General features: G+C 42.6%; 1 protein-coding gene across 1 annotated transcript; it reads right to left on the bottom strand.

Moving 5' to 3' along the window:
- Positions 1-1,558: 1,558 nt before the first annotated feature.
- On the bottom strand, positions 1,559-23,299 carry hip1rb (huntingtin interacting protein 1 related b). The gene is made up of 32 exons (XM_042218379.1): positions 22,788-23,299; positions 13,159-13,222; positions 12,370-12,512; positions 12,151-12,207; positions 11,374-11,454; positions 11,198-11,274; positions 10,938-10,999; positions 10,284-10,424; positions 10,136-10,193; positions 9,646-9,721; positions 9,310-9,492; positions 9,166-9,221; positions 9,006-9,078; positions 8,507-8,690; positions 8,315-8,403; positions 8,098-8,214; positions 7,686-7,787; positions 7,325-7,519; positions 6,322-6,469; positions 6,107-6,193; positions 5,896-6,003; positions 5,579-5,715; positions 4,630-4,740; positions 4,464-4,522; positions 4,274-4,304; positions 4,084-4,146; positions 3,857-3,957; positions 3,558-3,663; positions 2,625-2,748; positions 2,477-2,538; positions 2,016-2,258; positions 1,559-1,781 (listed from the first exon to the last, which is right to left on the bottom strand). Exons 1-32 carry the CDS (start codon positions 22,878-22,880, stop codon positions 1,773-1,775), a joined length of 3,240 nt encoding a protein of 1,079 aa, XP_042074313.1. The 5' UTR covers positions 22,881-23,299; the 3' UTR covers positions 1,559-1,772.
- Between the last annotated feature and the right edge of the window lie 599 nt (positions 23,300-23,898).

Here is a 23,898-nt window from a genome sequence, read left to right as displayed (position 1 = left end):
CACTAGTAGTTGCTATCGATGTGACTGCTGATAGAAGCAGCAGGATGCATTCTTAAGGGTACAGAGGTGTACACTCTGCTCTGATTCAGCCAAATATTGAAAACTGATCAGACAGCACTGGAAAATGCAAGTAGATATGACATGGCCCAATCCATACTGATAAAGGAACCAAATTTTTTGTGAAGGGAAAGAAATCACCTGATAGACCAGCTTTTCAGTTATTACAAACAAAACTGAGGGCAAAGAGAGACCCCAGAATGTCTGGAGTTCAGTCATTCTTATAGTGTATTTAAATCAAAGTTGTCTTTGTTCAACAAATTATGGACCTAACTGTATTTGTAATATGCCATCTGCCGCTCTAGATTTGCCTCAGCTCACAATTTATAACCATAAACTAATGCCTGCTGCATGTGTGGTCTATGTTCATCTGTACGACTGCAGTAAAGAAAGACTGAAAGCTCCTGCTCCCCAATATTTACTAGCATGTCAAATCTTTGTTATTGGTTTTAAACTTCAGCTGTTGTTAATATTACCAGTGTGACAAAAATAGTTATAATCAACAATCAGATATGAAAAGGTTACTGATGAAATCTCCTTAAAATCATCCGTAATCTGAGAAGAGGAATGAACACAATGCCACATTAAAATCAAACATTTATTGTTCATTCATGTTACAAGGAAAAAAAAACCCACCAGTATCTTTACTAAAATATATTAATAGATCTGAGCTTATAAAGACATTTCATACAGAGGAAAGAACAGAACCTGTAAGACCCTATAAGAAAAGGCTCCCAGAGGCAGCAAGGACTTCAACACCTTGATATCATACAACTACTAAAACCTAAATCTGCATATTCAGCCTGAAAGAAGCATTTGATAATTAAGGACACCTACAGCCAGTATGTGTGTGCAAGCACTACAGCATCTATTTGACATAATATCCAGGTTCTCTGCTAGTAAAGGGGCATTTAAAGAGATGAGTGTAGCTATAAATACTTTGCACACTCCTATACAGACTGTATGTCTCTACAGGTATCATTCAGTGCACTGGTACATCACTATTCAAGGCCTCTGAGACAATCTTGTATTCTTGAGAAAGAAAGCAGTTTTACACGGGACATGAATGGCATCCATCGTCAAGGCGAAGCTTGGAGGTATGTTAAATTTGTGAAACGTGGATGCAAGCGATTCCCCCAGTTTTCGTTAAAACCCACCACACCACAAATATCATACAGTGTACGCTGAGAAAACTGATGTGCTCTGTGACAAACATCCAAAACAGCGAAAAAAAATAAAATAACCCCAAAACGGAAAAGAAGATGATCAAATCTAACAATCCTACAAGTTCAAGATATGCTGTCAATTTGGGGTCAGTGATGAGGTTTGCATTTTAAAAAGCAGGAGTCGTGTTTAATGGTTTAAAATTATATAGAGAAGAGAAAAAAAAAAGACTTCAAATACAACCAAAACTTTAATATTTACCTTTTGTTCTCGATGCCTAACAATAACATGAAAATAAAATAATAATAATTAAAAAAAAACAAAAAAAACAAAAAAAAAAAAACCAGACATCAAGCATCAAACATCAGGCTTCTGGTCCATTTTGGCAAAAAAAGCAAAGACAAATAAAAGCAGGACACAGAGACAATAGAAGCAGGATTAGAGGATTGTCAGCATGCAACTTAAAGGAAGTGCAGGTTCACAAAAAGGCTGTCTTCCTCCTCTTCAGTCCAACCATCCTGTTAGTGCTTCTCATTCTTCTGCTCAGGCATTTATTTAAACTGCACCAAAGAGGGGGAAAAAAAAGTTGATATTCAGAAAAAAGCCACATTTTCATTTTCTAAATCCAGCAACACCAAGTGGATCACATTTGATGAGTGAGATTTTGAGCCCACTACATTCAATTAGATTTTTTTCCTGAAAAAGCTGATGTACATCAGATAATATACCGATCAGACACATTCCTACTGTGAGCAATGATCTGCAAAAAAAAAAGAAAAGAAATTAAAACTCACACTGTATGCAAATTGATTTTTGGGTGGGATGTTGGGTTTCTGGGCCAGCGGAGGTTTCTTCATGAGACTGGGCTTTAAGGGTTTTGGTGACATGGTGACAGGATTGACCAGCGAGGAGGTTTCACCGTTCCCCTCGGCAAGCTGGTCCAGAGGAACTCCGGCTATCTCGTAGTGCTTCTTCCTGAGCTCGCCCAAGCGCAGACGCTCATTGTCTAAGATGCTCTCCAATTCTAACACTTTCACCTGAGGAGAGGGGGGGGGGGAAAAAAAAATTAAGTGAGGTATTTGTTCCTGCATCCACCACATTAGACCAGCAGAATTACATAAGCTGTACAGCAAAATACAGATTGAATCTGACTAAACTCTATATGAACAATTCACAGAAATGTGCTGAATGTGAGATTTCCACAGCCTCACAGTAAATATCAGGCAGGCATGCTTCAGTATGCCCCATGACTAACCTGTGACTCCATTTCTTCTTTTTTCAGCTTAATTAGCGACAACCCAGAGAAGTCCATTGTATCTGCAAATAAAAGGTGGGTGAAAGAGCCATATTAGATGCTCATCAGAGTTCATGACGGTCGGTTGCACACATCAGACTCCACTCACCTTTGTCCTCCAGGTGCTCCTGGCCCGTCTTTGTCGAGGCCACCACGTTAGCTGCCATTTCGTTCACGTGGCGAGAAGCGTGCTGGAGTTTTGTCAGCTTCTTGCTGTGGCGATCTGCCTTAACCTGAGAGCACCGGAGAGTGTGGTATGAGACAAGATTACATTATTCAAACTCTAAAGCCACAAAAGTCAGTATTTTTAATCCATCCATTTTCTAACACTTATCAGGGTGCAGGTTGTGCCATCTACACCTGCCACCTCCAACAGCTTCTCGAGAGGGACACCACGGTGTTCCCAAACCAGCTGAGATGCGCAATCTTTCCATTACTAAAAATAAATAAAATTAACTTCCCACCCAGGACAGGTTTACTTTTACCATTTCCCCATGCTGGAGTCAGGCCTGGGGTGGGGCACTATGGTCCACCCTTAGCCCACAGGGCCCACCTTTCCAACACCTGTAGGAGGTGCTGCTACATCTCCTGAGAGGAACTTTTTGATTTTAGAAAGAAGAACCCAGGCCTGCAATAAAATAATCTGCCAGATTCATTATGTTTAACGTAAATTAGCCCCAGTTCTAGCAACTGTTCAATGTGTGGTCCTTCACTTAAAGTCAATAAGGCCCTCTAAAGTCACTGAAGGAATAAACAGGAAGTAAAGTCTAGTCTAAATTCAGTTTTATGCAGTAATATTATTAATGTAACATTTTTTAATAATTTTGGGGGCTTTTTTGCCTTCATTTCATAAGGTCAGTAGAGACTGTCAGAAAAGCAGAGGGAGAGAGCGAGAGGGGAAGACATGCGGCAACGGGCCGCGGGTCAGATTCGAGCCTGGGCTGGCCACTCTTAGTAGGATGAACAGGCGATCATATGCCACATGGCTGAGCTAAACCGGGGCCCTAATATAAAATCTTTAACCTTTGTGTGTACATCTTACCTTTGAAGCCGCCACCAGCTGCGCCGTGCTTGCAGCAATCTCATGAGAGCAGACGATCAGCTCCTCATATTTTCCCGTGTGCAGAACCACCTTATCAGCAGACTCTCTGTGAGAAATCGGGCAAACACACGACATTAATGCTTCAGCCTATGACAGGCTACACTTCCTGTTAAAAGGTCGTAAATGGATACTCAGAACAGCTGTGGATGCAGTTCCTGTTGCTCAAACGGTGCAGACCATTTGCTTGAAATAAGAATCATCATTCATTTCAGATGCAAAGAAATTCAATGAGAACTTACACCATCTCCGTGGCTCCCCATCCCACCGCCTTGGCAGCAGAAATGAGTCCCTCTGTCCAGCGAGAGTTTTTGGCATAGAACTCCCTAATGGTGGCTGCGCCCTTTACAAGAAAAACACCAGCACAGTTAGCCGATATTTCTGAATGGAACAGAGCGGCCCACTCTGATTTCAGAAACACAAAACAAGCTGCCACTTTTGGATCCAAAGTGAGAACAGTGTGACTCACCCGCCCACCCTCGACAATCTCCTTCTGCAAGTCGGTGGATGCTATGACCAGCATGCGGATGGCCTGGGGGAGATGGAGGAGGATAAAAGCACAGAATAAGACTAAAGAAAGCTAAAGGTTTAGGTGACTGGATTATTCAAAAAACAGAAGTGTAGTACATATGCTAATGAAAGAAATTAAAGTACAGTACCTTCATCAGGTCTGTGCAGCTGAAGAGGATCCTGTAAGTGCGGGGTGGGGGGTACAGAGAGTTAAATTGCTTTGGTCTTTAATAAACATGGTGATACTAATAAGAATAAAAATATGATCTGAAGAAATCTTATAAGATTGTGTTTAATGAAAAAAACAAAAAAAAAACAACAAGAACAGGATAAACAAACCTTTCATTGACTTCCAGTTTAACTCCTGTGGTGTCTTTTCGTGCCTGACTCATCATTTCCTAAATGTACAGGGGGAAAAAAAGGTAATCTCTTAAAATTAATACACTGCAGAGTACAAGTCTGTTCTTCACAGATAACATTAACATCTTCAAGTTAGAGTACTTACGTCGATCCTGCGGACTGCCTCCTCAATAGCTGCAGATGTTGCAGCCATCTCCTTGTCGACCAGGTCTCCCAGCTCCTCCTGACGAATGTCCAAGCCCTTTGGCCGCAGCTCCTGGATGGTACAAGCGGAAGTGTTTGGGAAAAAGTCAATAAGACCAGAAATAATATTTTGTTTAAACCTACACAGGTAAAAACTGGAGCCTGAAGTAGAGCTCAGTGGTAACGTGTATGGTTGGTTACATTGCTAATAAGGAGTATAATTCAATAACTGACTCTTTAAGGCTCGTGTTCCCAAAGAAGCCAGGTGAAAACTGAAAGGATTACCACGTCTAAATAAACCCCCCCAAAGTATTATGTATTATATGATTATACTGCAGACTGGACTTAAATAATCAAAAAAAAAAATGTTTAAAATCTTTCAGATTGAGGAGCAGGCTGGTTGACATTCTTGTGGAAGTCTGTTTTTTAGATCGTTAAATAGTTCATGTGTCAGTAATCCACCTGAGTTTTCTACATTCACGCTGCCTTTAAACTCTGATTGCTGACCTACATCCTTACCACTTCCTGTTTTTAACCTCAAACATGAAGATGGATCATTTAACAGTGTAAACATTGTAAAGTGGCCTCATCCTCTGGCTTATAGGAATGATGCGGTATGATAGCAGACTGACATGTGGTACAATATTAGGGGTAATATTTTTCTAAATGTAATAAGATAATTACATTTAGAGTTTTTGGCATAGAATATAATTACATTTATATTTATTATAAAATGCAGTAATATTTTTCTAAATGTCCGCAGTTTTGCCCACAAGCAGCTTCCCCAGTATGGCAGCTTCCCATGCTGTTCATATCTCAGATGGTGAACCAAAAGGCTCTTCAGGCTCAGTTAAATAGTTCCTGAATGCTTTGGAGTACATGCTTCCCATTAAATATATGTTTTCCCTCACCTGACCCAGGTGTAGGATCTTCTGTATGATTATGCGAATGGTGGCTGGGTCTGCCTTCTGTAGCGTGGCCTTGGACTTCATCTCCCCCAAGAACAGCAGACTCTGAGTGCCACAGCTTCGGCAGTTCTCCGTCAGTTCTGCGGGGCGTCGAAGATTCATCATCAGTCATACTTCTGCATCATTCATGCACCGAGTAACTAAATTCTAACATGTACTTAAAGACTAAAAGCTTGCATATCAGCATATGGTGTGGACAATAAACACATTTTTTTTTTAAAGTACAAAGTTAAGAAAATAGCCAAGAAAATATTCCTTACTGTCGGCATGGTCAGTGGGTGCCATGTGTGCAGTAGCGCTGCCGTTAACAATTGTGTCCGCGGTCAAGTGAGAGAACTGGGTCAGAGATCTCAGCAGCGTGCCAGCATCTGGTTACAAGATCAGACAGTGAGAGGGCAGCAGGCCATATCAACGAGGATTACCGAGCAGCCACGAGGTCAGCGGGACCGAGCCGAAGCGGAGAGAACTCACCGCTCATGTTTCTCAGATAATCTGCATGGCCCTTTTTCACTTTGTCGATGGAGCCAAGTGCAGCCTCCGCCCGACTTATGAGGTAATCTGTTTGGAGGACAGCAAAAGATTAGAGGCCGCTCAATCTATGCAACAGACATATCAATATTTATGCATGTGGTCAGCAAGCTAGGGACACGCTCTCCCATTTTAATTTTTGAGCAAAGGAATCGAACCTGGAGAGCTGGTGCAGCGTATATGGAGGGGATCATCCAGCTTGGCAATAGCATCTTGGATGATGGTCTCAGCTTCTGTTATAGTTCCCTGCAGCAGGGCAAACTGCTCCTCCAGAAGCTTCTGCTTCATCTTCTCCTCCTGACTTGTCTACATTTATACACACACACAGGTTTACATACAGGTTTATGGCACTATTAAAATATACAAAGCATGCTGTTGGAGAGCTAGATGTAAATGTCTGTGTACAGCCACAGTGTTTTAGTTACTTTCAAAAATAGTTCAAAAAAGGCAGCAGATGTCATCTTTATTACATCAGGATTTCTTTATATTCACATTTAGTTTAGCATCTTTTTCATTGCTTTAACTTTGTGTTGACTTTATCGCACATTTACTTTACTCACTATGTCTGGTCCAATTATTGTCTCTCTGCTGTAATTTATCTTCTGAGCATCAGCTTATAGCTCGCCTGTCAACATACTTTTGCTTAGATTTTAGAGACTTTGAAGTAAGAACGTTTTTGTGATATTCATACTCTTGTTACATCTAAGGACTAGAGACCAGGTGGCAATCTCTGCTCACAATGGAAAAAATAAATGTTCCCAAACTGTCTGAGGAGTGGTTGTTGGAGGTTTCTGGCTATTGCTAGGTGAATTTAGTCTGTCGCATTGCTGCTTTAATGTGGTTGCCACTGTTGCAGCAGTAATAGGGAAAAAGCAAAAACCTTTACTGCGGTAGAATGAGATAATTAGATGGTCAAACTTTTATCCAACAGCTTATAAGGCATGATGTGTTAAAAATTTGTAACTGTATAGAAAACAAAGGGTATTTGGAAACCTCAGATCTCCAGGTGTGCAGGTGTAAATGTTACCATATAGTACTAATACAATGGACTGACTGCTGCATTTCTGGGACATTTATTTATGATCCGGGTTGCTTTGGCAAACAGGTTTAAAATAGCACTCTGCAGAGACCGCTGAGCTTGGCTCTTGTGTCCTGACTGACCTTCTCCTTCAGTTTTCCCTGCAGCTCTCCCAGCTCCCTGCTGGTCTTATCTCGCTCCTGCTGAAGCGACGACTGCTGCAGCTGCGCAGTCTGCCGCAGTGATGACAGCTCAGCCTCCTTCTCGCTCACAGACCGCATCAGACGCTCCTTCTCCGTCTGCAGAGCTGTCATCGAGCTGTTAATTTGCTCCGACGTCTGGCAAAAGAGAGAGCAGTGAGCGGAGCCCGGACAGGCAGATGGCTGCAAATGTCGGAGGAAAAGTCCAGACGGTAACGTGCAGCACGCCTCCAGCCTCCAGACGGAACTGACGACTAAATCGAGATGAGTTAGCTAGACGCCATGAAGGTTACCGCATGCTCACCTTCTCGCTGCTCTGCAGGGTCGCCTTGATACGGGTCACTTCTGCCATCTTCTCCTCCAGCTCTCTTTTCACCCTCTCCACCTCAAACCTCTGCTCTTCCATCTACAGTGATGGAAAACAGCATTAATCTTCTATACACGTAACTTGGACCAACCTTTGTGTCTCTTTTCTGCACTGGGGGAGATTTCATTTTAGGCCTGCTTCCAGAACAGAATGACCGTGCATTAGAAGTTAGTGAAGGTTATTTCTGCCTGTACGACTTACTGGGGCTCGCCCCCAAAAAAACCAAAAAACAGAACCGATTCTAAGGGTCATCTAACCACATCTTTATTGATATATATACACTGAGGTGTTAAAACTCCTCAACATGGGAGGTCATCTTTATGGGGAAAAGAGCAAAAACACCATCAACCTTCATGTCAGATTCCTGCTTTATTCGATCCATCTCGAAGGTCAGCTGCTGTTTGGTTCTCTCTACTTCCTCCTGGGTCTGCTGGGTTACTGACAGCATCTTCACAGTGTCTGCACTCTGTCAGCACATTAACACACTTGATGTTACAACCCACAGCCAGATGCTGACATCTAATTTAAAGCCAACACCTCTGGACGGGTCTGCGGTCTGTGTATACCTTCCGAAGCAGCTCAGCATGGCTGCTCACCAGCTCTGTGTGCTTCTCCTTCAGCTTATTGTACCGCTGTTCAGTGGCTTGTGCCCTTTCTTCACAGACAAGACCAAGGAGAAAGATTTTTTATTTATTTATTTTTTACATTTTCGTTGATGATAACAGTCTCTCTGTAAGAGTATTAACTGCGACTCTTACTTTCAGCCTCGATGAAGGTGGTCTGTAAGCTCTCGTGTTCAGTGTTGCGGCGGCGGGTTGCTTCGAGCTCCATGCGCAGCTGTTCATTTTCCACAAGGGCTCGTTGTTTCTGCGCACGCTGTTCTTCCAGCTCTGCCTCCAAACTGTTGATCTGGGATTTGAGCTGCGTGATGTAACGCTGAGCCTACAGGAGGAAAAAGAGACATGAGCATGTTTATATAAAAAGTTTGGGCCAGCTAATCTCCTCTTCCAGACATTTTGCATGAAAGCTGAAGTTGTATCTGCAATGTCAGTCATCTCATTCAGAAGCTACTTGCCACATTCTACATGTCAGAAGTATTCACATCCTCCCAACACATGACCCAGATTCTTTTGCACAGAGCTAACCAAGCCCTGCACTGTCAAATGCAGACAGACAGACACACACACACACACACACACACACACACAAAACTGTCTAAGTCCATGCAACAGGCCATTCACTCTCAACAGCTCTTACCTCGGCTTTCACCCTCTCCAGCTCTGCTCTCAACAGCTCGAGTTCCCGCTTAAGGGTCTCAATCTGGAGGTCCCTGCCGGAGAGAAAAGAGTCCCATTCAAAGAAACTCCCGACACCATTGAAACAATGAAGGCTCGCAGTTAAAAACAGGCTAGCTCACCTGTCGTCAAAGCCTCCATTTGGAGGTCCGAAGGTTTGATCAAATATGTCCACTTGCTGAAAGCGGGAATCAGTAAATGTAACAGACAGCTCACACAGCAGTATGGTAACACCTGAGTACTTGAGTGGGTGTAGCATGCCGTACCTGCGGCTGAGCCTGTACGCTGGAGGTCGTGACGCTGGAGGTCGTGACGTTGTCGACCTCGATGAGCGGCTCCGGCTCGTCATCGTCGTCATCCTGCATCTCCGGTTCATCCTCATTGGGGATGACCACCACTGGCTTCACGTGTTTCGCCAGTGAGGCTGCATGCAGGAAGTTAGGCGGGGACTAAGAAGAGAAGACATTAAATTTTATGTACAGATTTCTGCAAATTTCAGACCGCAGATGTCAGTAGGGGGTCTGTGATAAAGATGTTGACGCCCCAAAATGGAGGCGGTCACTATCATCATCCTGCCTCCCCTCTTCCCCCTGTGTTCTTACTTCAGGCAGCTTGGGGATCTGGATGAGTCTCTTGAAGTAGATCATCTCTTTGGCTCTATTGAAGAAGTTCTTAAGCCTGGAGGACAAAAGAAAAACAAGCTTAACTTTAATATTCACCTCATATTTATGCACAATAATGTAGCACAAAGACAAACTTAGACATGTGCTACACATACTCTGCAGGCTCCATTCTCTTCTTACATTCGATCACTTTGTGCTTTATAACACTTTGATTTTGTGACTTTGTTACTCGACTGTGACAATGAGTGACGAATAAACCCCGGAGCTCCCTCTGAACCTTATGGCTACTGAACATAACATAAATGCATTTGTGTCACCACCTGACACAACAAATGGCGGGGGGGAAGGGATGCATTTGCATTAGTTCCAAGAGCTGCGGGGACTGGGAGCGGCAAGATTAAGTTGCAAAGCTTCCACAGGTATTAAAAACTTTTAATGCAGTCACCCTTCTTTACTCATAGCCACCTACTTGTGGAACTGGTCGTGGAAACGATCACGATGTCCTTGCAAAGTATCAGCAGGGAGACCTAAAATTGATGAAATGGTCCAAGCATTTAAATCACTAAAGTCACAGAACATTAAATGACATTTGATTAATGAATAATAATCATCTTTACAGGCGTGCAGCTTGAACAGCAACTTGACGGCAAAGTGGTAGAGGTGACTGCAGTCCTGGATGACCTGGATCAGCGGAGCCAGGCGACACTGGCTTGATGTGAGAGTCGTCATGGCGAGGGACGAGTTAAGCTGTCGGAGCACTGATAGAGGGGGGGGAAGAAAAAAAAAAAAAAAAAAAAAGAGAGCAATTGCTACTTAATTAGTTGGCTGCATTTTATTTTGAAAATTTCTGAGTTGAATATTTTTCTTGATATGACGACCACATTGCAAAATTCTGTTTACAGTCTGATACGTGTTGCTGGACCTCCGCCCTGCAGGGACTGGGAGGATCATAGCATTACTGCTAAACTGGAGGAAGTTGCTTAATGTCTTCTAATTGCAAGCATTTCCTCACAAGTAAAAAACAAAACAAAAAAAACAATGACGAGTCAAAACTGAGCCAAGAGTAACTGAAGCCACTTCATGAAGAAAACAAACTGCAGTCTGTGAAAACAGACAGACTGAGAGCTGCTGACAGTCCTGTTTTGAAAGGCTCTTAAGCTTTTGTGCATTAATAGATAATGTCAGCAGGCAGCAGCTCTCAACCTCGACTCAGGTTACGCCTCCTTGGAAGGACAGAGGGGAGGAAAGGTGGGATGAGTTTTTGTTTTCACCTGTCTCGGCCAGCCGCAGCTCTGCGTCCATGTAATCAAACACTTCCACAGAGAGCTGAAAGCTGCAGGAGAGAAGTTGATACCTTTGTTAGACTGAAAAGGACACGCACTCAAACTACGACCCTGCGAAATGACACAGCAACTGGGCCTGTCTGTTTATTTTATTAACAAATGCAGCTGACAGCAGTATAAGACTGAGGAAGACAGGGATTTAAGGCTACACAGGCACTTAAAGCTCCATTAAATATTATGAAACTCACACATTATTAATGTCTGTTCCTGCAGCGCGCTCCAGCTCTTCATCTGTGATCTCCAGGTTTGCTGGGATATCGCCATGCTACAATGAGGTGCAGCTTCATGAGATTTGTAATGCAAATGTGGTTGAATTATCCATTCACATAAAATGCATGTAAAACATGAGTGACGGTGCATTTACCTTCGTATGAAACTTCAGTTTTGTGCAGAGCAGCTTCGAGTAGAGAGTCACCAGCTGTCCGTATCTGTCATGGAGGTTGCCCTGAAAACCCCAAGGAGTGAGAAGAGCATGGGTTAAATGGGCAAGAGGCATTTTCGAGTTAATTCATCATTAAAAGAGCCAAATGTTGACTGAACAATGTAGCAGCTATAAAATATTTATTTCTGGATTTGACTGGGAAACAAAGGCTCAACCAACAACAGAGAGAGGCCAGTGCTTTTGTTTCACTTTATTAATCCCTAAATTATGTAAGAAGGAACTAAGGAAATTAGCCACCTGTAGCAATGACCAGCTGGCTAAAATGGTGGACGCTGGTACAGAAGAAAGCGAAAGTGAAACAAGCGATGGCTGTTTAATGATGAAAGAGCTTCAGGGTGTCAAACTGTTCAAAAGCAGATTTCAGGTGGCATCATTTCTACCAGACAGAGCAATTTTTAGATGCTCTCAGCACAAGGGCTTGCCACAGCGGGTCACACTGCCTGCATTAATTTGGCATTTCTTACTTATGCCCCATAAGTAAAAATCACGATTTGTTTCTCCTCCCTGGACTGAATCAGGTTTTTTTTTACCTTGTTAGATGAATGTGTAAACCACTACACTATTTAACAACACTAGAAGAGCAAGTTTAAAAGGAAAAACAAACCCCCCCCAAAAAAAACAACAACAACAAAACTCTATAAAATTGCCTTTATAAAATTATGATTAGTTTCTGAACCATAATAAGATCCAAGGACTCACCCATATTTCCCCAATTTCAACCATGGAGCTGTAATGTCTCGTGCAGTCTTGTAGAACCTGTGAAGACAACAGGCTGAATGAGTAAAAACTCAAACTTTGAATAATTTGTACGACAAATTATTCAAACAGTCACAGGTTTTAAAATTTTGCCTTAATTGCACCCCAGCGTCTGGCGCTTTAGGTAGTAATAGAAATGCAGGAGGGTACTTGGTGCCTTACATTGCGGTGCCCGTCTCGCAGGATTTTGTGCAGCACATGGCAGAACTTCCAGCAAAGGATGGAGCTGCTGGGAAAAGTGAAGCCCAGAGCGTAGGACCAGAAGGTGAAGGCTCCCTTCTCCCTGTGAGTGCCCAATATGATTCCTGTTGTCCTTCATTAAGGAAGCAAAAACCATCACAGCACTGTGCATTTTATAATCCATTTCTTTCTTTCTGGTAAGCATTAAAGACACAACGATGAGCAAATTCAACTTGAGTCAGATCACATCATGCATCTCTCCCCTTATGTTCCTGCAGCATATTTAAAATCTGTTTCTGTGGCCTTGTTTTGCTTCTAATAACATAGTTTCCAGCTTTATGATAGATCTGAATCAGCTCTATCTGGGATCATTACTCACTAATGGATAGCCACAAAAAGTCTGTCTGTGCCGGTTATGCTCAACACGAGCTCAGCTCTTGACACGATGACTAAAACATGTAATGAAAAACAAAGCTGGAACAATCATAGAAATATCGCAGCCTTTTCCTGACCTTCCTGCTGTTCAGGGGTTCCAGCCTGCTACTTGACCAGAAGTGTGACCAGATCATAAAAGTGACATGCTCTCTCATATTCTTTGGAGTGTTTGCTTAATCAGGTGGCGTTTAACGCTTCCGTTTTCCATCAATGTCCCTTTTTATTTTAAGTGAGGACTATTTTTAAAAAAAAAAAAAAAAAAATTGTTTAGAGGTGGCAACTACCATGTCAAGCCTGTGTGCAAATCATTTTGCTGAGATTTATTATTGAGGATACGTCGAGCATGTTTCTCTTTCACAGGTATCTCAGTGGAATTGATGGCTTTGCTGATGCTGCTGAGCTGAAAGAGAAGCAGAGAGAGGTTGTTAGAGCCTGAACGTCTTGATTCTCCACCCACACAAACATCAGTTCCATTTGCAGGACTTACAATAGACATAACAAACATAATGCATTGCACCTTAACTGGGAAGCAAAACAAATGATAACCAGTTGCACGACATTGACTGGAGTCAAAGGAACAGTGACTGCACTGTGTACACAGTAATGTACTGATGGATTTCTGGCTCTCCTCTTTTGATTAGACTAATTTCAACCCACCCCGCTGATTACAGTGAACTAAATTTAGCTCACAATTGGACAAAGGTCATCATAAAAGTGCATCAGTGTGACTGCACCTCATGAACTTTCCCTTCGCTTTTAGTGTGATCTCATCTCTAGTAAGATAATCCACGTTTAATGTTTCTGTGCCACCCAAGTGAGACAACAAAACCACTTAACTTTATTACTGCTTTTCTGTGGGAACTCTGATCAGAACAAACCAACCCCACATGGAAAGATAATGTCTGCCATTACCCCGCTGATGAGGCGCGTCAGAGTCGGAGTGTCATCAGATTTACGGGACACAAAGCGAGCTGATCTACAACCTGCTCGGCAGGTAAAGCGAGCACCGCTGACAAAGGAGCAGGAAGGGAAACACGGAAACACACACAGGGATCAATCTCCTCCTGGGGATTTACGTATTTTAAATCAATCACAGGGAGAACACACAACCACTCAGTGCCATCATCATCACCTCTACGTCTCGACAGTGGTTTCTGGATCATTTTCATAGTTTTTGTGATAAAAATATTTCTCAATAGGCTTCATTTAAACATCATATTCTTATGCATTTTATTTTATTTTTCCAGAATCCCATCTGGAAATAAACTTGCTCTCTCAAAGTGACATTTATTATGATCAAAGCCCTATTAAACTACTTCTTTAACATGAGAGCTCAATCAAGAAAAAGACAGAGCTGCGTGCATAAGTTTACTTTTTCCCCTCCCCTTCCCCCACAGTGTGAGACAACGTGTGCCCAGCTGCTGTTTCATGGTACATTGCCACTCACATAAAAGTGCTTTTCCCCACGCTATCCAGTTACTGAAATCAGCACAGAAAGCAGTGGTCAAGGCTTTGCAAAAGAACAAGTTATGTAAACAAAACAGGTACAAGCCCAGCCTGGATGAAACTCAATGTTGTGAACTAAATGATTTCCAGAAAAACTTTTGTAAAAACAAACAAACAAAAACTGCAATCTGAATAGACGTTACAAATGTGTCTGTAGGTAGAGCACGAAAATGCTGTACAGCAGAGCCATGTAGAAGTAACATCTCTGATAAAAATCACTGCTGACCATCGCGTTTCCTTTCGGGAACATGAAAGATTGAAATCACTCATAATGACTGCATCGTGATCAAAGCAGAGTCTAGACAGCACAATTACGCTGGACCACTGTGATCCCAGTCATCGCTAAATTTAGGCTGAGAGGTGGTCCTGATACGAGTCAGCTCAGTGTTGGGATATGCATGTGAGAATCACAGTAGGAATAAGGGGGGGGAGGAGGACACAAACATTAATTTCCAGACTAGTGTCCCACTGACGTTTCGCAATCAACCAGACCTGCTTGTTTCTGTCAGAACATGCAAGCTCGCAGCAGGTTAGTGAAGTGGAGCAAACTGGAAAAACACACAATAGCTGTGAGGAATTTAAGATCTGGGAGGTAATTTGGACAAACATAAAAGAACACAAATATAATGCAAAGGGACATCATCTTGTTTACTTGATTGGCCTGTTCAGTACCGTCGATTCCTCCTGTGCATTTCTGTCTCTCTCTCCCTCTTTTTTTTTTTTTTTTTACTTTTTCAATGCAGGTTTTTAATTTAATCACTGAGAGAATAATTTACGCACTCAGATGTCAGCAACTTCCTGGATGGTGACAGCAGAAACTTAATATGGACATGAGGTAATGTAACAAGTGGATAAACTTGCCTATGAAAAAACAAAAGCCTGACCACAACATAGAGTGTAAACCCAGGACAGTGGTGCGAAGGTCCTGGGTTCAAGGTCCAGTTTGAGGCCTTTCTGTGTTGACTTTGTTTCCCCCACAGCCTAGAAACATGCTCGGTGTTAGGTTTACTGGTGATTCTAACCATCCATAGATTTGGACGGTTGTATGTGTAAGTCCTGAAACAGATTTGCAACCCGTCCAGGGTGTACCCTACATCGTGCTCTGCATCGACTCCAGCCCCACTGCAACCCTTGAATGGATAACCAGAGGAAAATAGATGCATGGCTGAAGTGAAAATGAGCGTTAAAGCAACAATGTCCACTGCAGCTGCTATCTGTACTTTTCTTACTGCATTTTTCCTGGTGAACTGTGCTGCCCCTCTATTCTCTGCTCTGGCCCACTTGTCAACCAGTCAGCATTCGACCAACACGCAGCATCATCCACATCAAGCAAGTTGCAGTTGGGTTTTTGGATAACTGCCTGTTTGCAATGGTTGAAAACTGCTCTTAATAGTCAAATACTGCAACACTGCAAACTGACTACTTCAGTACCGTAAACTAAGCTTTGGGAAGCGGCTGTAATCTTTGCCAGATCAAGCATGTTCATCCATCTGCTGTTCTAACCCAGGAGGAAATAAGGAAGCAGCCGAAGGTAACGTTACCCTTCAGCTTTACTGATATCATTACGGAACCAGCTAGCAGCTACAACTAATAAAAGATCATGTTAGTGTTATGAGTCCTGTCTGTAATGTTATAATAGAAGGTGTTAATTTACCAAAAATTATTTCTCTATATAAACTTTCTAAAACTGCATCAACCAGCAGTCTAAATTACCAACGTGAAGTCTGTTGGATCAGGAATGAAAATATTAAGCCCAGTCACCGAACACAGGACAACCTGCTTTATTTTTTTTTTTGAATACCACACACTCTCTGTCAATCAACTTTAAAAACCTACTTAATTGTTTTGTCGTCATGAAAATAGTACCAAGTATTTTCCTGAGTATTTGTATGAAGCTTGAAATTCTAGCATTGTCACTGGTCCCCATCACATCACATCTGTTGAATCCAACCACATTTGTATGATTTAGGAGGTCTGCTTTAGAACGAGTGCACTGTACAAGAGAAAAATCGGACACGCAGCTCAATCACACCCTCCCTTTTATCACAAATTACCTCTCCTGATAGAAAAGCTTTTTAAAAACACAAACATGTGACCAGAATATACAGTGGAAGCTTAAAATAAAAGCCTTGATAAGACCCCGGTTGTCTAAAACACTGACCGGGGAAGTCCACACCACAGAAAGGTTTATGTTTTAAACCATAATCACGTATCAGTGGCAGCTCTGCTTTATCCAACAGAACATTATGAAAGCTCCTTTAATCTGAAGGTTGCCACCACGCTGATCCATGCACACAAGCTCCAGAAGAAGCATGGTGACACACAGGAGAGCACAGAGGGGCTACTGTGGGTGAAGACTGAGGTTCAGAGTTAGAGAAGGGGTGTAGCGCTTAACAGGAGACCCTCCCTTCCCACAAGCTTCTGACGCAAATTAACCGCGAGTCCCTCGTTTTCACAGTGCGAGTGTGGCTATCTGTGCGACAATGAGGGGCTTGTTGGAGGAGGAAGGCCGTCAGCTGGGGTAGAAGATTGGGTTGGATGGGGGCCGCGCTCTGGCACACAGAGCCTGGCACAGAGGCCTCAACAGATGGCTGCTGAGCAGCGAGGCTGCAGGGAGACTCTCATAGTACATTCAGAAAGGCTGACTGTCAGAAAACAGCGAGACAGCCAACAGGACAAGCACATGCTTTATACAGTTTTAAAAAATGATAAAAGTACATTATATGTGTTACAAGCAAAAAGATTAATTGCACTAAAATGGAAAAAACAAGGGAACCGAGTATCACACGGTGGATAAAACAAATGATGGTGGCTCTGCCATTGGAGCGGATAACATGTATACTGAAAAGGAAATTGGATGTTTTTGAGAAGGTGTGGAGACCATTTGTGAATTTTGTAGAAGGATTTGTATTATCTGAGGAGGACGAGGACTGAGGGCAATGACATTTGATTTGGGATAATGATAAATTTAGGCCTTTAACGGAGTGATAAATCTGATGACTTTTCTTTTTGCTGTCTGAGAGGAGTGTATGTTCATGTAGTATTTAGAATGTTGGACTGTTTGTAAGTCATTAAAATGTAAAAAAATAATAAAGATATTGTTGGAAAGAAAAAATTGAAAAAAAAGTACAACGTGTTATATGATTTACAGCCACAATCTTTACTGCAGCACTTTCTAAGCTGTAACGGGTTAGCACCAGTATACACACACTCTTAAATGCCTTAGGCAAGGAACAGGTGCTGGTTTGGCCCACAGGGGTCAAACTAGCAACCATTCACAAAAAAAATAACAGTTACGTCAATTTATTTTTCAATATTTGCCTGCTCACTTGTTGGGTCTGCACAAATCCAAAAAATTAATGAGATCAAATATCACAATGCACATTTTCATTTTGAAAAGCTCCAACAAGAGACGGTTTGGACTCCAAACTTAAAAATTAAAAAAAATCAGATAACCCTTTAATAAAAACAGCATCGGGTAATTTCTGCTAATCTATTAATCAGCTGCAGCTCTTGTTAGTCAGCTTCTCCAGCTACCTGCGTTTAAATTACTTTTATTTTAGTGTAATTTTCTTATTAAAAACTGCGAGAGAGAGAGAGAGAGAGAGAGAGCTGCTTGTTTGTAAAGCTCTGCCTCTACCCACAGCACTAGGTCTCACTATCTAGCCTCACATCAGCCTACACCAAACGCTCCTACACAGCGATACCATTTGCTTATGGCACGGTAAAGTCAGATGAAATCCAAACTTTCTACTAACACAGCCATTCAGTCCGAGAGCTTCAAACATGCCGGCACTGTTTCCTGGAGGCTGGTTCAGATGTGGTTAAACCCTCTGACCAGCACAGAGGAGAAGTGAGAGAAAGAAAAAGCCTGGACTAATCCCTGAGGCCTGCCATACGGTCTGCTGCCAGCTAGCATTACTACACAGTGCACACCCCAAGCACGTAGCTTTAATGCCTTCAACCTCCTTACGTCTGAGCTTACCTGGTCATCTCTGGCTTTCAGCAGCATGTCCATGTGCTTGGACATTGTGGTTTAGATGAGAGTGCGTGAAGTTAACAAAGTCAAATGACACCAGAACTGTTTCACACTGGACTCAACGCCCTAAGGCACGAGCACTTATTGCTGGTTCTTATCAGCTTAATTCAACAGAGTGCTGCTGAGGCTCTGGCTGACAAGGTCAAGCGCAGACATGAACACAGCTCACGTCTCTTAGCTGAGGTTACCTGCAGGTAGAGTTAATGGTAACAAATCACATGACTGGCATACCAAAAAGTGAAACCAGGGTCAAAAATCAACCAAAGAAATGGAGAATCAAAGATTTCAGTGATTTTAAATATCCTCTCAGATCAAATGGCCTTTTTCATTTGGTGTTTTATTAACATCTTTTGTTGTTATCTTGTTTTATGACTGACTCATTCTGCTTCTCCCACATCAACACAGGCAATAAACCTAACAGTACTCCACATCATGTGTCTTATTTTGTCCAAACAGAAACGATGTACAGGGAGCAAAAGAAACACCATATCTAAAACAACCTCCCAACCCAAAAGCAAAAAAGTTCATTTGACTTTCACCCAGATTATAATCCCTCAGATCTGGTTTATAATCCACTATTAATGCATGAAAGTGGGAAATAAATAGTGGTGTTATTACCAAATATAACTGTACCATCGGTCATGGAATGGCCCACCCAAACAGCAGCATCAGTACGTGGTCTCCAAGGGTGCCAAAGCCACTCTTTGAGCTACCTCCTGCAAGCAACCCCACCCACCTCCTCTTCAAATCCTCAGTTTCAGAGGTGCAGCCAATCAGAAGACAAGCCTTAAAGGAAGCAGGGAGAGATCTTAGGAGGATGAGGTAAGGAGCAGCACTCCATTCGATGTGGAGGAAATGAGTCTGAAATCCTCACACTCTTTAGAGGAAGCTCATTTCCACCATTTCTATCTGCACTCTCCTTCTTTTAGTCACTACGCAGAGCTCGTGTCCATAGTTGAAGCTTGAAACGATAAAGCAACAGTGTTGCTCGTCTTTCTCTTCACTACAAACCCAGCGCAGCACCAGTCACCCTCATCCTTCTTTCCTTCCTCACGAAGACAACTCCAAGATACTTAAACTCCTCTGCCTGGAGAAGAAACTCATTTCCAACCTGGAGTGGGCAAGGCACCCATTTAAAGCTAGGAACCACGACCTCAGACATCCAGGTGCCAACTTTCACCCCAGCATTTCACACTGGATGCAAGCAGTAGGTCATCGGTCAATGAAGTCAACAGAACCGCATAATCTGCAAACAGCACAGAGGACATACTGAGACCACCGAACCCGCCTGAAGCCCCACAGCTGCACCTAGAAATTCTGTCTATAAGAATTATGAAGCAAATTGGTGACAAAGCGGCAGGCCTAGATAACACCTACCATAGAAATGAGTCAGAGTTGTACACCTCCACGGGGAGGCTGAGGAATGTGAGCCCCAAACAGAATGAAGGTCGACTTTAATGAATCTATCACCACAATGTCCTTCAATAAGTTTACAAGCTGGAGCAAACATGAATAGTAACAGCTACAAGGAAAACAAAAAGCCAACAAGGCTCATATTTAGTTACCTTTAACAGGACTGGATGAAGTACATGCACTAAAAAGGTATGATGACAGTGTAGATGAATGAACTTGGAGTGAACACAAGGGAAGAGTAGCTGCAGATATGGAGATCACTGGGTCATGACTCAGTTTTATATCTAACTGAATTATCTTTATTGCATTAAAATAGCAACAAAACATACGCTGTTCGCTGAGCTGTTAGCTCGTGACTCACATGCCGTTTATTAATATTAGTAGCTGTGGAACATAAATATAATGAAACCATGGCTCAAACATCTCAGCACCAAACCATGACAGCAGGATTATCACTGGCCTGTTATGAGTGAAAATATAAGGATGTCACAGGCAAACAGGGCTTGTTATGTAAATATAAAGAATGTGCACATTCTGTATCAAAGTCACTTCTTGTAATAGATTTTCAGCACAGACCAACAAGGCTGGAACTACTAAGAACCTAAAAAACCCAAACTCTAATAACATGCAGTGACCTGTGGAGTAAAGTGGCTAAACAGTTAACCAGAAAACTTTTCATTCTCTCTACTCCCACTGAGTAGCTGAATTTGCCCTTTCCTACTCCCATCCCCCCCTTACCTCTGCCTCTCATGGGTGCTTACTCAGGCAACAGGAGTGCAAACAGTACAGTGCGCACAAAAACACACAAGCTGCTGTGTGAGACGGTTCACCTTGGTACCGAGGTCGACGTGAAAAGGCGAAACAGGAGGAAAGAGAGAGAGTGGAAGTAAAAAAATAATAAAAAGCAGCACCAGAGTAGCTTCAGTCTCTCAGCTCTCCCTACTACATGCAACAGCCTCTTTAATATAACAGGATTAAATTAAGAGAACACATTTTAGCAACACTATGCAACATTTAAAGCAACAGTCTGTATAAATTGTATGCAATTAGCACACCATTTGAGACAGGAGTCCAGGTTCCTCATTCTGCCAGGACTTCATTTGCATTTTGACCGGGTACGGTTGTCAATGCAGCTCGACTGCTGCTTGAATTTTATTTATTTGTTTAACCTTTATTTCACCAGGAAAATAGAACTCTGGAGATTTAAAAGTAAAAATCTCTCACAATAGTGGCCAAGCCAAGACAAACAGCAGTACAATCAGCAGAGCACACACTGAGGAAGAAGTACACAAACTAACTACACTAAAACACAGCTGGTGAAAAAAACAACAATAAAATAAAGAATTTATAAACATCAGCGGCAATAAAGTCAGTCATCAATAAAAGTCATTGGCTTATACCTCATTTCTGATATGAGACAAGCTTTAAAGTTGTAATAAATCTTCGTGCACCAGCATGTGTAAGCATTGTGAAGATGTGCATGTAAATATCACCATCACTATAATCCAGCAAAGACAAAGGTTAAGGCAATAAAAAGAACAGAATGGACTTAATGGTGAAGTAAAAGGTTTCTCACTAGTTACTGAATGTGAGGCGTAAAAGAGAGAGTGTCAATTATAATCTTAAGTACTTTTATTGAGATACTAACTCATTCTAAGAGCCCTGAACTGCATGATCCCACCAAAGACTGTTTATACATTAAATAAATAACAGTGGCCCTAGACACGATCCCTGTGGCACTCCTCTATTCATATTAAGTACCCTGGAAACGACTCCTCCTACCTCCACACTCTGAATCCATCCAGCAGCTTTTCTTTTTAAGGACCCCGCACTGAAGTATTTGCTTTAGGAGTTTATGATCCACTGTGCCAAATCCCTTGACTAGACCTGATTATGCTGAGAATTTGAGCAGCTCCCTGAAACCCATATTTTACGTGCAATGTATCGTTTGACACAAAGGAACATAAACTACAAGTCTGACAACAATGGCTAGTTTTGAAAGCAAAGCCACACCTGCTTCTTGTCATTTGCTGAGCCACAGTAGTCTGAGAACCTGAGCTCCACCTCGCTACACGTGCGTCAAAAGCAAATAAAACACCGAGTAAAACACAAGCCCAGCGGAGGAAACTCAGTTCAGATAAATTAGGGCTGTAAGCCTGACCGGCCGGACAGCTGTTTGTTTAGTTACTCAACTCGCTTCGGCTCTGGTGTATCTGTGTTCTCCACCTGAAAATGTAGCCATAGCGTCTCCGGGGCTTTAGCCAATAACACGAATGCACAACATGAATCCACCAGTGCCCGGGTTAGCTCTTCGCCATGTATGGAACAGTGCAGTGGAGTAAGGAGCAGAAACCACAAAGCACCTGTTGTGTGAGGAATGAGGGCAGCCTTCATTTCTTCACTGCACACATTCAAAAGAAACTGAGGTGATGTTTTAGGATAGTTTGTCAAAGTTAAGGGTCTATTTTTCATGTTTTCAAAAAACAAAACACAACAACCAACAAAGAAACGAAACGTGAAGGTGGTTTAGGAAAAAAAACGGGGAGAGATGCCTATACTAGGGGAAAAGGTGGCCAAACCGGAAGGACTAGATGAGCATGATACCGGGATACCAATGGAATGACTTCAGTGCGCAATGGCAAAGCACTTTCAGCATTGTGTTTAAAACAGTCCAAATTTACAACGCTATGCCAAAGAGTTTGTACTTATGGTCGGCTTAATGTTCTAGTATAGGCCATACAGTCTCTCTCTCTCTCTCTCTCTCACACACACACACACACACACACAGAGGGGGCATCCCTCGTGGGATCTTTCAGTGGCCACTGGTAAAGCTGCGACGCCTTCTGGGCAGTTAATTCACTCATTAAGCATTTAATTTGGGGACAGGGATTGTGGCCTATCCAGTAGATATTCACTCATCCTCTGAAGCCACCGAAGGCCTGAATAAAACCCAGGTTTACCGTCCATCCCACAGCGGGCATTAACCCGTCGTTTCCTGCATATTTACCTGCTGCTTGTCAAAATGATCCCTCTCCGCGCCGAGCCTGACCTCAGTCCGCTTGGATTTCACCCGTGTGGGTACATGACCTAAGCTGCTCATCCTCTAGATTTCACTTCTTTAATTTTTTACGATGATGGCTTTATTAACAAACAGTCACTCCCCCTCTTTACGCAAAAAAAAAATCACGAAAAACGTCCGAATGAAAGCGAAGTTCAGCAGCGGTCTCTTCTTCTATGTAGACTGCTGGCTGTGAGCGGGGGTGCCACGGTCATCTCCAGACTGCCGCTTCATTACTCTGATGCATCACGGCTGAAGGAGGAAACGCTAATGCGAGAGAATGCGGTGAGTTTGCCTCGCGTTACGTGGACGGATCCTCCCCCTAAGGTGGAGGAAATCATCTGCGCGTCCTCCTCCGCTAAAGTCATCCTCCTACATGAAGGTCGTTTTCTTTTCCTTTTCTTTTTTTCCAGCTGTAATGATTACGGCGCAGATTTCACGTCGACTCTTCCCTTAAGAATGCCAAGTATGTGTTTTTGGCTCTTGCTGTTTTTAACAGTCTGCCTCTCGCTGTTAGCCTCCAATGGCGTCCCCTGGGGGGCACAGGCCACCCCCAACCAGACTGGACAGCCCAGGTGCTACCCCGAAGCTAAAATAATAAAATTTAATCAAATGTACGATTATGTTCTCACAGTGAAGCCTAGATATCCGAGTGTAAGTGAATGCAGCATCGGCTTCTGCACTATGAGCATCATGTTAGCAAAGAAAACAATTTTTCGGTGAAAGAAAATGAGGAGAGAATAAATGTCCCGGTAAGCAATATTAAGTTTGTTGAGTTTAGTAAACATCGTTGAAATTAGAATACCAAGGAAAGAATAACACTTAAAGAATTATTGTAATATTTCAGACAGTAGGCTACTGGGGGGAGCCAGCATAAGAGTTACAAGTTATAAGATATAATCCAAGTCGTAACATTGCTGTATGGAGCTGCAGATTTGGTTGCAGGTTAATACTGGCAGTGTCACCATGCCAGCTGACTGTATTTCATCATCAGCCAGTGTTTTTCTTTATACATCAATATTACCAAAGTTTACCATAAGGCAGCACTTACACTACACTG

This window comes from Haplochromis burtoni, unplaced genomic scaffold, assembly GCF_018398535.1.
Source record: "Haplochromis burtoni strain Fernald_Lab_line unplaced genomic scaffold, NCSU_Asbu1 Contig_18, whole genome shotgun sequence".
NCBI classification, from domain to species: Eukaryota; Metazoa; Chordata; class Actinopteri; order Cichliformes; family Cichlidae; genus Haplochromis; species Haplochromis burtoni.
Note: the sequence above shows the minus strand (reverse complement) of the source record. Positions and strands in the feature narration are given on the sequence as shown.